Source organism: Chelonoidis abingdonii, chromosome 10 (assembly GCF_003597395.2).
Source record: "Chelonoidis abingdonii isolate Lonesome George chromosome 10, CheloAbing_2.0, whole genome shotgun sequence".
NCBI lineage: Eukaryota > Metazoa > Chordata > Testudines > Testudinidae > Chelonoidis > Chelonoidis abingdonii.
This window is the reverse complement of record NC_133778.1, coordinates 40,832,885-40,847,821: the sequence shown is the minus strand read 5'-3', so window position 1 is coordinate 40,847,821 and position 14,937 is coordinate 40,832,885. Positions and strand designations below refer to the sequence as shown.

The window sequence follows — 14,937 nt, the reverse complement described above, 5'->3', positions numbered from 1 at the left end:
TTGTTGGCTCCTGAGGACCGCGTTATATTGGGGTTAGACTTAGACTTGCATGTTTTGTTTTATTTTGCTTGGTAACTTACTTTGTTCTGTCTCTTATTACTTGAAACCACTTAAATCCTATTTTTTATACTTAATAAAATCACTTTTGTTTATTACTAAATCCAGAGTAAGTGATTAATACCTGAGGGAGCAAACATCTCTCTATCAATGTTATAGAGGGCAGACAATTTATGAGCTTACCTTGTATAAGCTTTATACAGAGTAAAATGGATTTATTTGGGGTTTGGATCCCATTGGGAGCTGGAGATAGGTAACCAGCTGAGTGGTTTTCAGTTAAAGTCTGCAAATTTGGGGATGTGGTTCAGACATGGGTCTGTGTTGCAGCAGACTGGAGTGTCTGGCTCTAAAAGGCAGGGTTCTGGAGTCCCAAGCCATCAAGGAAAACTGGCTCAGAGGTAATTTCACACATCAGGTCACAGTCCCAAGGCAGTCTCTGTGACCGAACCCGTTACAATGTCACCTGAAAGTGAGAACAGGTATTCACATGGCACTGTTGTAATGGGCATTACAAGATATTTACATGCCAGATGCGTTAAAGATTCATATGTCCCTTCATGCTTCAACCAGCATTCCAGAGGATATGCCTCTACGTTGATGATGGGTTCTGCTGAATAACAATCCAAAGCAGAGCGGACCGATGCATGTTCATTTTCATCATGAGTCAGATGCCACCAGCAGAAGGTTGATTTTTTTGTGTGTGTGTGTGGGGTTCAGGTTCTGTAGTTTCCGCATTGGAGTGTTGCTCTTTTAAGACTTCTAAAAGCATGCTCCACACCTCATCCCTCTCAGATTTTGGATGGCCTTTCAGATTCTTAAACCTTGGGTCAAGTGCTGTAGCTATTTTTAGAAATCTCACATTGGTACCTTCTTTGTGTTTTGTCAGATCTGCAGTGACAGTGCTCACAAATCAAACAACATGTGCTGGGTCATCATCTGAGACTGCTATAACATGAAATATATGGCAGATTGTTGGTAAAACAGAGCAGGGAACATTCAATTCTCCCCAAAGGAGTTCAGTCACAATTTTAATTAACACACTAATTCTTTAATGATCATCAGCATGGAAGCAAGTCTTTTGGAATGGTGGCTGAAGCATGAAGGTGCATACAAATGTTCAGCATATCTGGCACGTAAATACCTTGCAACACCCGCTACAAAAGTGCCATACGAACGCCTGTTTTCACTGTCAGGTAACGCCCATAAATGTAAACAAACTTGTTTGTCTTAGCCATTGGCTGAACAAGAAGTACGACTGAGTGGATTTGTTGGCTCATCTACATTTGTAAGTTATACTTTCGCAATAAAGAGATTGCACTACAGTACTTGTATGAGGTGAACTGAAATATACTATTTCTTTTGGGTTTATCATTTTTACAGTGCAAATATTTGTAATAAAAAATATAAAGTGAGCACTGTACACTTTATACTCTGTGTTGTAATAGAAATCAATATATTTGAAAATGTAGAAAAACAGCCAAAAATATTTAATAACTTTCCATTGGTATTCAATTGTTTAACAATGCGATTAATCGACAGCCCTAATATATAGCAAAACTCAAACATTTTCTAAGCAACAAAGCATAAGGAAGTTTGGAGATCAAATTCTGAAGCTTCCAACACGTAGAATAAAGTGGATTTGTCCAGATGGGGGAAACAAGATAGAAATGGCCCTGCCACCTGGAGCTAAACAAAGGCAAATCCAAAGTTGACACTGCAAGCCTGTGTCTGAGGGGAAACTATTTATTTTCAAATTAAATCCCAACTTTCAAATTTCAAAACATTACTATTAAGGAGAGTTATAAAGGATACAGTAGTCATGTATTTAAATTTAACTAGAATCTGTTGGTTTATCAGCATCTTCGCTTATAACAGAACAACCTGGATTGCTCACTATTTCTTCCTAGCAAAAAGGACTGAGAAATATTTTTTTAATGTGTGTAAGGTAGATGTGAACAGATGTTATGTCCAGTTTTTGAAATTACTTAGTGAAAAAGTTATGAATTTATTTTAAATAAATGGTTTGGAATTCAACAACCATCCATACCAGGTGACCATTTACCTGAAGTTTATACAGTGTAATCGTAAACTTGGAGCTTCACTTCAGATTTTTCAACAGTGTTTCAATCAGACAGTAATCCTAGTTTATAAACCTAAAATTGACTGAAAGCATTTTTAAAAATTTCAACTTTATACTACTACTTGTTTGGTTTGAAGAAATAGATTTCTTCCTGAAAATAAGTTAAGAAAGTTGCACTATTTACAGTGATTATTTATAATCAGCGATTCCCAATTAAGGTTACTTTCAGCGACTGAAAACTTTTGTACTGAAATTGAACAGATTAATAGTTCAAACTTACAGAAGAAGGGGTGGAATGTGAATGTGAATTTTGAGGAGAACGGATTGCAGGAGATATGCCTCTTACAGGACTGGAGCCGTTTCCACCTTGGTACTGAAGAGGAAACATTGCCAAAGAATTAGTTAACTTTCTTATTGAAAATGGATGTAAGGCAAAAAAAACAAACACCACCACCACCAATTATATTACTTCACAACCTATATGTCTAAAGGCAGGAGAGTTGGGGGAAAAAAAAAAACAAAAAACAAAAACTATTCAATATGTAGCTTTAATTTTTTAAATAGAAATTTTACAAACACTTCCAAAGACATTTTAAAAACTAATTAATTTAAACCATCCATTTCCTCATCCTTTTTCAGCTCCAGCAAAACCAAGAGAACATTTAAAAGACATTGCTAGCTCACAGTGTTGACATGACTTGTATGTGTGACTTTTGTATAGAAAGCCATGCATTTTATGTTTCTAAATCAAGGGGATGACAATCCACACAAATCTGTTGCCTGAGTAGTGCAATACTCTTTACATTTATGCTTGTAAATTCAACTAAATTTAGTATCTTACACAGTTACTTGCAACATTAAAGAAAATCAAAAAAGTAATTTTCAAAATAAATAAATAAAAACTTACTTCAAAATAGTCACTAATTTTGTGACCACGTCCTCCAATACTTTTCCCTGAAGTTAAAGAAAAAATTAAAGACATTAGAAGTGACAAAAATAAACCACTATACTTACTACAGAGGTGAAAAGTACACAATATGTCAAATAAAGTCTTAGAATCTGCTAAGCAGTTTTCTGCGACTTGGTGAGCCAATGTGTGATCTTTCTATCTAGATAGTCATATGATATCCCATCAGCACAACATCTGAGAACTCCATGCACTTTAACTAATTTATTCTCACATCATCCACATACAGCAATGAAGTATAAGTATGCGCCCTTTTTTTTTTTTTTTTTTTTAAAAACACAAACAGAAAACTGAGGCACAGCGAGACTGACCTGTTCAACTCACACAAGTCACCTGTAGCAGAGAAGCCAGGAATTAAATGATACCTCTTAATTCCCACTCCAGTGCCTTAGCCACAAGACTATCCCCATTTAACATGATGAGACGTTCATCATTAATGTCGGCAGTCAAGAGATTAGGTGCCAAGCTCCTGCACCTTTTAAGCACTGTGTATCCAGGCACACCAGTCAATGACTTGCCAAAAATGTCAAATCTGGTTAGTCTACAACCCACTTTCTATAGTAGTCCCTTGCTCAGTTCCTCAACCTGAGTGGGCAAACAGTGAGGGCAAAATCTACTGAAGTACAGTACCAATTTATGGAGGCAACAATAAATTACTGACCAGCTAACTCAGTAGGCTGTGACAGCTGACGCAATATAAGGGGCGAAACAGAGAGTAGAAAGAATGAGTATCACCTTGTGGAGATGATAGCAGCTCTTTTCCCTTGCAACTCAGTCGTAATTCCAGCAGGGGAAGTTAATCACAGGCTTTAAACCATTGCAGGGACTCTTGGATCATGAAGAGGGAATGAGACTTTTTGAACTCCTGTGTTTGAGACAGGGCACACCTTCACTGTCCCACATATATCCAAACAGTGTCAGGGGATTTCCTCTGGGCTTTGGTGATCACACAGAAGTTGGAGGAGGGGGGAAAAAATCTCCTGGTTCAGGTGAAAAGAAGAAACTGATGAAGTGGGTATTCATCCAAAAAAGCTCATGTTCCAATACGTCTGTCAGTCCATAAGGTGCCACAGGACTGTCGCGTTTTACAGATCCAGACTAACACAGCCAGCCGTCTGATACTAAATGCCATAAACTGTCAGCTGAAGGTGACCTCGACTAAAGAATTCCACTTTCAAGGAAAGCACAGTAAGAAGCACCAAAGCTAAGAATTCAACAAGGTTTGAGCAAAGTACTGAGCACCCTATTGAGGACCCAGGGACTTCACAGGAGGCCTAAGATAGGACACAACCCTAAGGAACTTGTCCCAATGGGATCTCTAGTGAAGTCCAAAGAGAGAAGGTAGGTTACTGAAGACGGAGCAAAAGAGAAAAGCTCCACAGAGGAGTAAGTGTAGTGAACTGCTTGGGGTAAATTAGGGTAGAGTTCTTCAGTGCAGAGAGCATGTGGGCTTGGTATTCTTTTTAGTCCATGCAATGATCTCAAGATTAAGTACCTCTGTCCCTCAGAACCAAGGACGCACCTTGGGAATAGGTAAGGGACGTGGGGGAAGCACCACAACTCTTTTTCCCCTGCTGTTCTAGGCATTTTCTCTAGAATGAATCTAGTGGGAGTGCTCTAAAGTGAGGGGAGGCCACTCAATACAGGTTTGCTCCCACTGAATTGCTGACAAGATAGTCCAGACACACCAGCAGTGATGGTTTGAAGGAAGCACCCACTGTCAGCTACACTTTCCACTTCCAGCGTGTCTGTCTGTTTCCTCTGTGCTATCTTTCATAGTGCCTGTGCTTGAGGTCTAAAGACAACACATCAATGTGAAGCACATTTTTTTTTCCTTCACTGAGAGGAACGAAGAGACTGGGAACAGTGCCTGAAAGGGGAGGGAGACTGCGTATCTTTTGCTCCTCCACTGCCTGACATCAGAAGAGAAGAACTGCGGAACCACACTGTGGAATCAAGCCACAGAAAATTTATTTTAAAAAAGAAATACATATGGATTTGTTTTCCAAATAGTGCATTTGATATTTCAACCATTAAGCTTCTAGATTTTTTTCATTGGTTTAAGGTAAGCACTACCATGGAGGTACAGCTGTCTCTTACGCTTACTGTAGACCCCATTAATTGTCACATCATGGTAAATATACAGCTGTTTCAAATTAAGCACTCAAACCTATTATCAGACGTACCTAGAAATGCATTATGCTAGGAGATATTCCTTTACTTCCATTAATTGCCTTTAAAAAGCATACAAATCATTATACATTTAGACATATTAGGGGCAAGATGGTTTATTGAGAAGCCATAAGAGATCAGGAAAACAGAAAGATGTGAACAAAGGAAAGAACCAGAGAGAAACTTATGCTAACAAATCTGTATACACCTGTACAGAACACAACAGCATGGTCCCAAATGTACTGTAATTATCATGCTGAGGGACAACTCAGTGATAACTAACTCTACAACACATTAAGTTATTACAGTGTACAATGCGACTTATATTGACTTATTCTGCCATTAATCAATTCTTACAGTTTTTCAAATACATTAAACAAACTTGTTCCCATAGAATCACCCTAGTGAAGCAGGATGGCATTTAATCACATGGTCTAGTGCATTCCACCACATACTGCAAGTGTCTCTTTCATAAAAGCCATTTCCCTACACTTACCTACCCCCTACTCTTCATGATTTCAGTAAAGAAAGAGATGGTTTATTAAGGTTTTTAAACAAATGCACCATTTTACCACTTCCTCCATCTCCACACTAGTCTTACCCCTCTGGGTCAGCTTTCAGATAATAGGCAAGAAAGGAGTTTGTCAGCTGAGAAACATTAAAAGTGATCTGTGAGCGAAAAAAACTGGGCTTTGTGCCTTTACTTCTTTATAAGGAAGGCCAGAAAGGTCATCCTATGCTACAAACAGATTTTTTCTGCTTGTTTTTCCACATTTGAAATTCATGTCCTATCTAGCACGGAGGACACTACTGCCTTGTCTACATTAGGATACTTCGTAGTTATAAAGTTCTATTGGCAGTAACAACATTGTAAACAGGGTATAAGAGTTTTTATTACCGGGTTGTCTGCTCTAAGAATTGCTTAAAATTTCCTGCTTTCACTACCACTTGTTCCACTTCATCAGGGCAGCAATGATGAGAGCACTAGCAGAGCAGCTGTGGGAAATTTCCCAAAAAAGTTTAGAATAGGCAAAGCCTCTGTGAGGTGACTGTACCACAACAGTTAAGAGACCAAGAGTCGAGTAAGTGAGAGGAGAGACTGTCAGACTGTTCTAATTAAAAAAAAAAAAGTTTCAGACAAAATATATGATACATTTAAATAGCAGTAAACACTCAAATCAAAATGATCACCTAAACAGAAGTATTTTAAGGCAACATATCTTCCACTTTGCTTTTTTGGCTTAACATGGGAAGGGATAACCTACACTTCCCTGAAAAATGTAAAAAAAAATATATATATATATTGCAAGGCAAAGTTAGACTGTCTGCGTTATTCTTTACATCATGCATAGGTAGCAAGAGGAGAAATTAATCTCAAGGACACATACTAAAAATGTCCTAGAATAACTTCAATATTAAAAGAAATGGATAAAAAGATTGTTTTATAATGCAAGCCAGTTATTTATTTATTCTAGTTTTCAGAGTCTCTTCTGTAACAGTTAACAACATTAACATCTAAAGCATTATAAGGAATGCAGCTGCCTCCATTGTTTTATATGTCGGTGATGTCATCAGCTATTGCAGGGAACATATAAAACCCTGAATTCAGGTCTTGGCAAGACATTACAAGAAAAATTCCCAACTTATTTATCTGTATGTGTGAAATATTGCCACTGTAGTAGACCAGAGATATTTAACAGAAATCAGTTCCAGAAACACAAGTTTTCATACTCAAACAAGTGACTGTGATTCATCAAGTGACTTAAAACCATGTTAACATTAAACTATGCAATCACAAATTAACAAATTTCTCCAGTCCAAAAATACCAAACATCCATTTGAAGAAGTTCTCTATATTTGCTCCCAAGAAGGCTCTGTATTTACAGGCCCTAAACTCCACCTCCTTCCCAAGTAATTTCCTGGGCAGGTCATGCCTCATCAGTCACTCTGGTAAAGGGAAGGGAAACATCCCACTACTTTGTCTTTACAAAAACATCCCATAAGACTTCAGAGTTGGCTCTAATTTCCTTTTAATCAGCTGACATTCTGTTCCTTCAGCTGCCAGAGTCCAAGTTTGCTGATTGCCCTTGTGTACATCACCAAGGAGCCTAAAATCTACAGCATCCAGCTCAGACTGGAAAATATACCCTTGGCTGGAAACTCAGGTGCTAGTGGCAGCTAAGTCACAATATTTTAAAATAGCAACCTTGATAATTAGAATTAATTTACATAGTTTGAACTGCCAGTTCAACAGGCCTACTCGTGATTAGAACAGGTAAAGTATTCAAGTACCAACTCAGAGGAAGAACAAGAACCACCCACAAAGGCAAAACAAAATACCACAGTAAATGACCAAGAGGTAAATGAACAATGCTCCTGGCTTATATATTCGCATTTAAAGGGATATTTATTAGTTCAAATGGAACACCAAAACAATAAAATAGGCCCTGTTCTCACAACTACTTTTTCTTTATATGCTAGATAGTTATCCAGAGACTTATGAGTCTCTACCATTCCTGCCCTAAAAAGATCACCTTAAAATGACACAGGATATTTCGATGAACCCCATACGTGTCTGAAAGAGTACCAATTAGTAAGTATCATGATGGTGCTTTGAGAAACAAGCACATACTAGTCCCCTAGGAAATGGATTGAGAGCACCACACATTTCACAAAGGCTAAACAGTCACTGGATAGTAACAATTATGGCTGGATTCAAGTCAAAGCCAAGCCACAGCAGATGGAAGTCATCTATTTCACTCTATTGATCCCCCCCAATTATTCTAATCCTCCCCTATGAACATTTGTTGGATGGAAAAAGGTCACTCAGGACAATAATGGAAATTCATCTGAAGATAAAGCAACTGAAAACTTTTAAATTATGAATTCCTGCTCATCAGCTGGAATAAGAAAAGTAACTGCGGAGGCAACTAACGCAAAAAATTGTTGTGGTTCTGAATAAATAGGTAGAATATCACAATGGCAAGAGCTAATTGCAGCCATGCAAAATTCTTTTACACATTTAACAGCTCAGATACAGAATCTACTTGCCTGTCCCTACCCAAGATTAATAATGAAGAAAGAGATATTTTATTCACCAGTTAAAAAAATCACTTGTCTCAGGCAATGAGTGTAGAACTCTGTAAGGCTGTCTAAGGGCTTGTCTACACAGCCCCAAAATGCAGACTACTGGGTGTAAACTGTAGTGAGCACTAAAGTGTTGCACTGTAATTGTCCTGTGTAGACCCTGCTAGTATGAACTAAAAGATACCTAGTTTGTATTAATGTAGTCCAGTTTGAAAAACAAACTAGGTACTTTCTAGTTTGCACAAGCAGGGTCTACACAGGACAGTTAAAAGCGCAAAACTTCACTGTGCACTGCAATTCATAACCTCACAGTCTGCAGTGCAGGGCTGTGCAGACAATCCCTAAATTTCAAGTGTTCAAGCAAATATAATTTGACTAAAAGCATGTAATACTTAACTGATATACTATAATTCAAAAAAAATGTTTGGTGTACCTTGGCTACTTTCACTCTGGTTCTCTGCTTTCCTCTTTCTTCCCCTGGAAGGTTCTGATGGTTTCTTCTCTGGAGTCTACAAAAAGCAAATTAATGTCTTTAAATGCAAAAGAATCTGACCCAGCAACAGCTCTAATTATTTATATTATTGTTCCATGCAGTAAATAAAAAATCTCATTCTTAAAACATGGCCTCATTTCAGCATGAGTATAATTTCAGATTTTAACTGAAGGAAAAAGATGACAATATGAGTACTTACTCTTGTACTCTCTCCCTTCAGAAGGTTTATTACACCTGTTTGTTGTGTTTACAGTAGAACCTCAGAGTTAAGAACACCTTGGGCATGGAGGTTATTCGTTACTCTGAACAAAATGTTACGATTGTTCTTTCAACAGTTCACAAATGAACCTTGACGTAACACAGCTTTGAAACTTGACTATGCAGAAGGAAAGAAATGCATATTTTAGCTATCTTAATTTAAATGAAACAAGCACATAGTTTCCTTATCACGTCAAATCTCTTTTTTAAATGTTCCCTTTATATTTTTTAGTAGCTTATGTTTAACACCATACTGTATTTGCTTTTTTTCCCCCGTCTCTGCTGATACCTGATTGCATGCTTCCAGTTTCAAATGAGGTGCGTGGTTAATTGATCAGTTCATAACTCTGATGTTTGTAACTGAGGTTCTACTGTAGTTTTAAATTAGATGATAAGGTCTTACAGTCAAAGTCTGCTTTTTTACTATATTTGTACACTGCCCAGCTGAAAGGGGCCCAAGTCCGAGCCAACAGCTCGGCACTACTGACTTCTATATACTGCACCGTTTTGATATAAGAATAAAAGTTTGTCAAAGCTATTTTCAAAATGTATCTTTCTACAGGAACACAATGCTTACAAATGTTTATCTACAGGATGCTTGCTGAGTGACACACTGTTATCTTAAGTTATGTTCAGTCTAAACATTTAATGAACATTCTGTGAACAAAGCAAGTTAATGTTAAGTGATAAATTGACAAGATTTAACCAAGTATTGATGCCATTAAAAAGTAATAATCTCCTCTCATCCATCCTTTTCTGCTTTCAGTCTTGTTGGAAAGGAGTTAAGTGATTTTATTATCAAATTTGTTATTCGATTATTAGCATTTTAATATAGCATCTAAGTAGCCAATGTAAATAAGTATAATTTTAAAACTGTACAGTCTTTACAGCTATTAAATATGTCTACACAATCATTTTAAATAGCCCAAAAAGTTACTTTTACAATTGCAGAATAACTATCAGCTTTCTCATCTATAAACCTCTGTATGAATTTAAATTTCATTTTGAAAAAAAATCAAAACAATAATTTGTAGAAAAAATATTTCATTTTCGTTTAATCCTTTTCATTCTTTTTGTTTAGTTTAACCTTAAACTGCAAACAGTATTAGCACTCTAATAAGACGTCTAAAATTATTCTGGAGGTAATTTTCACTTTTGGTAAATACAGTATTCATATGATAATGCACAATGCATATGCAAAACTCAGGCATATCAGTTCAAATCACCACACAGTGTTTTCCAGAAACCAATCAGCACATTTCTTCTTCTAATGGAACCATATGAATTACAACCAATTCAAGAGCTATGAAGCTGGGGAATATCTAGTGAACATTCCCCAAATAATAAAGCTGTCTTCCCTTATAAACTTCAACAAAACTTACAAAGACAAAAATTTGTATAAGTCCTCCAATGTCAGATTCCAAAACTATGAAGAAAAACACAAAGCTGACATGTTCCCTAGACCCCTATATTTTATGTCAGAGGTAGGCAAACTACGACCTGTGGGTCACATCCAGCCCGCAGGACCCTCCTGCCTAGCCCCTGAGCTCCTGCCTGGGAAGCTAGCCCCCAGCCCCTCCCCTGCAGCCTCAGCTCACTGCGCCGCTGGCGCAATGCTCTGGGCAGTGGGGCTGCGAGCTCCTGGGGCAGCGCAGCTGCAGAGCAGCGGCCTGTTCTGGTGCTCCGACCAGTGTGGCTGTAGCAAGGGGCAGTGAGCGGGAGGGGGAGAGGTTTGGATAGAGGGCAGGGGAGTTCGGGAGGGGGCAGTCGGGGGGTGTGTGGATAGTGGGCAGGGCGGTTCAAAGTCAGGGAACATGGGATGTTGAATGGGAGCAGGAGTCCCCAGGGGGCAGTTAGGAAGGAGAGGGGGGATTGGATCGAGTGGGGGGGGGCAGTCAGGGGACAGGGAGAAGGGGTGGTTGGATGGCGCAGGGGTCCTGGGGGGCAGCCTGAAATGAGAGGAGGGGTTGAATGGGGCGGCGGGGGGCAGTCAGGGATGGACGTTCCAGGGGCAGTCAGGGAGGGTTGGATGGGGCAGGAGTCCAGGGAGGCTTGTCCGGGGACAAGAAGCAGGGGGGGTCGGTTTGGAGGTGGGGGCCAGGCCATGCCTGGCTGTTTTGAGAGGCACAGCCTCCCCTAACTGGCCCTCCACACAATTTCTGAAACCCAATGCAGCCCTCAGGCCAAAAAGTTTGGTGCCCCTGCTTTATGTTGTTCAGGTCCTGGTTTACCTGTGTATTTTGTGATTTACCACTTGTTTCTATCTTGGCTTGATAGTTTTTAATTTTGGCCTTTATATTTCCTTTTATAAAACATTCATTTGTAATAGTCTGCTTCTAAAAGAATTACTCTCTCTTTCCAAAATCGTGGGTTAAGATAGAAATACAGGTCTATATAAATATTTTATATTTACTTGCAGAACATAGCATATAGAATTTTTTCAAAGAAAAAAAGTGAAAAACCACCAATTTGTACTATGTCTCTCTTAAATATGTAATGTCCTTCCCTCTCTATAGAAAACTTGATGGTGCTGAGATTTTCAGTTTTTAATAATCTTTACATTTCTCCTATGTATAATTAATGCACTTGTATTTTTTAAAATTTCATTTCCCCCCTAAATCTTACCCCCTCCACCACTCAGATTTACAGCCACAAACTATAAAAAGAGTTTTAAAGAATTCTCTATCTGCAGAGAATAGAAAATACAAACTAGGGTTACAAGGATGAATTTGAAATTGAAACTTATAATGGTGGGAAAGACCAAAGTATTCATACCCTATCAGAAGCACTCAAAATCCACAGAACTCACTCAGTTTAAGATTAACCATGAATTGCACATAACCATTTTGAACTCCAATCAAAATCTACACACCTTAAATGTGAACAGAATCTAGTAAACTCATGTCATTCACATCTAAAAGGACACTGAACTACAGGTATAGTTTTCAGGAACAAACATTCAGTAAAATTATATATGACTATTTTCTATCAAATAAGTACAAGAAATACAGCATTTTCTAAGGTGTCTTTACATAGTCGCACCAAATCTGCAATCTGATCCGCATGGGTGGAATCCAAACAAAATTAACTGAGGTCCACACGTGCAGATCAGAACCTATATTTGCAAGCCATTTCTATTAAAATTCTGCCATTCCAAAATCCCAGGTTTTATTTCTAGTATTCGTGACCTAGAAAAATGATTATTTCTAAATTCTACTATGTTTTCTGCATCCTTGTCTGGCATACAAAACAAGAGATAAACATACACTGGAAAAATAAAGGAAAAGTATCTCATGTATTGAGAAAATAAAAAATATCAAACAGATTTATTTTTATATACCACATTATCACTAACAAAGCATAGCATGATTACAACAGCACTGCATCACAGTTTGATAATATACTAACACTCTCACTACAGAAACTAATGTCAGTGTTGTATTTCTAATCAAGATCTAAATTTTACATTATTTTTCAAAATCTGTTGCAATACAGTTAAGGTCTCAACACCACAAAGGGAAGCACCGCTCATCTTATGAATATATCTTCAGATTCCTACTGTACCTTTCATATGACAAATTGTCTACCATAACAGACTCTTTATTATGACATCATTTCAAAAACTCTTGTATGCAACATTAAAAGTTTAAATTTATTCTGTTAAAAGATTACATTTAGTGTGAAAACAAACCGGATGCTATTTAAAGGAGTACAATGCAGTTTCTCATTATCATATCTGGCATAACTACAAACTCTTTGAAGAGAATATAACACCTTTTGAAAAATGGGTCAAGAAAGCACATTCTTTTATTTAGTGCCACAATTTTTCTGATTGCTCATTGAAAATGTAAAGACATCCTCCACTTAAATTTTTTAATGAAATCATCACAGCTGCAAAAAATAAAGCCATGGCATGGCAGAATTCCAGAAATCATCTTTCAGCAAACATAGAAGGAACCTGCAGCAGGAGACATAACACAGTGAATAGCTCTGCTCAAGGTCCTTTAAATTTTTTTTTTTTTTTTTTAAAGTGTGGTTGCTGAATTTTGGGGGCTCTTTTGTTACTTATTTTTAAGAATCCAATATACAAAGGTACTGTACTTTGTGTCAGAAGATCTGAGTTGAATTCCCAATTCTGGCACAGACTTCCTTCGTGATCTTGGATAAATCACTTATTCTTTGTATCTCAGTTCCCTATATAAATTGAGGATAATGGACCTTCCTACTTCACAAGAGTGTTCTCAGGATAAATTCATCAGAGTTTGTGACGCATTCAAATAATCTCAAACTTCATTGCACCCCAACCCCTTTCTGACAACAAAAATTACTACACAAACCCAGGAGGGTTGTGGGGGCCAAAGTCTGGGCCCCACCGCCCAGGGCGGCAGGGGGACCAAAGCCCCACGGCTTCAGCCCTCGGAGGGAGGCGTGTAACTTGAGCCCTGCCGCTCAGCGCTGAAGCCCTCACGAGTCGGCTTTAGTCGCAGGCCCCACCAAGTCTAATGCCAGCCCTGGCAATCTCATTAAAACACGGTCGCGATCCACTTTGGGGTCCCAACCCCCAGTCTGAGAACCACTGATCTACGGCAATGGATGTCATACAAGATCCTAGATCAGAGGTTCCCAAACTGTGGTACGTGAGACATCTCTGTGGGGTACACAGGAGAAATTGTGTAATGGTGGACTGTATTTTACTTACTGCATTTTCATAATAGGCTACTGAGACAAAGCTTTAAAACTCTGTGGGAATCTGTTATATAAAATATGGTAGTTAATTTACTTCAAGACGCACCAATAAGAATACAGATACGCAGAGACTCTGATGTACAGAGCCCTCACCTCCAATCACTGTACAGCGCAGGTGTAGTTCCCCAGCAACTGTCCAGTGTAACTGAGCTCAGAACTTAAGGCAGGGGTTTTTTTTAGTTGTATATGTCACATCATAACTATATCCGTATATAACAGTGAACTATGAACAGATGGCTAAAGACCAGTAGTGTTAAGAAAAACACACAAAGAATCAGTGATGAGAAGTGTAGAAGTATGTGGGCAGCTGATAGATTTGGAAGGGGGCATGCAACAAGAAAAGTCTGGGAAGTTCTGTCCTAGATAATAGGCACTACCCTGATATAGGACCATGTTTTTCTTTCACAGAATTGCATCAACACAGCATAATTTCCAGTGTGTAATGGAACACTTCCACTGTCATCTCCCTTAACTTCCAACCTACACCACTGCAGTACTGTTCAAAGAGAGTTCCCAGGCAGCACCATTAATTTCTTTGCATACTGTTACTAGTTCTCCAAGCAGTGCTATTAAAAAGTTTATTATGCATTTCTACATCTAGCAGTAACACTAAATTGCTTTCTAGAATTTTTCTACAAATTTCCTTCAAGATTAACCAGAAAGAGGTAAATAGATTATTGAAATTTTAATGAAAATTTCCATTTGAAAAACTGAGATACTACCCAAGTAGATCATGCTCCATGTCTGAGACAATGCAAGATATTCAACATGCAGTTATAGTTACGAAAGAAATTTTAAAATAGCAACTTCTTACCTATCAGACTTGCTCCTGGCATACATTCAACGGTTTTTCTGCTGTGTTGTTTTTTTTTTTAAACTTACATTGTTACTACTTTTTACTCTTTTTAGCACTGAAGAACCAATACTGCTTTGGGAGGATAAACTCTAGTCTACCCATGAATCACGAACAGAACTGTTAACTAAGTATCAACTGGAGAGACAAACTGGGCCTTAATTAAACCTGTATAGCCCAATTACAGACAATGTGCCAGAGATTCCCTGACTAGTTATGATGCA

General features: G+C 38.2%; 1 protein-coding gene across 4 annotated transcripts in view; it reads right to left on the bottom strand.

The window, feature by feature from the left end:
• The window catches only part of TLK1 (tousled like kinase 1), a 143,176-nt gene that overhangs the window by 60,384 nt on the left and 67,855 nt on the right, over window positions 1-14,937 (bottom strand). For all 4 annotated transcript variants that reach the window (XM_032771035.2, XM_032771036.2, XM_032771033.2 and 1 more), the window contains 3 exons: window positions 8,797-8,872; window positions 3,045-3,091; window positions 2,418-2,510 (listed from right to left, as the gene is read on the bottom strand). In XM_032771035.2, the coding sequence (XP_032626926.2) occupies window positions 2,418-2,510; window positions 3,045-3,091; window positions 8,797-8,872 (216 nt within the window). The remainder of the gene's footprint in view (window positions 1-2,417; window positions 2,511-3,044; window positions 3,092-8,796; window positions 8,873-14,937) is intronic.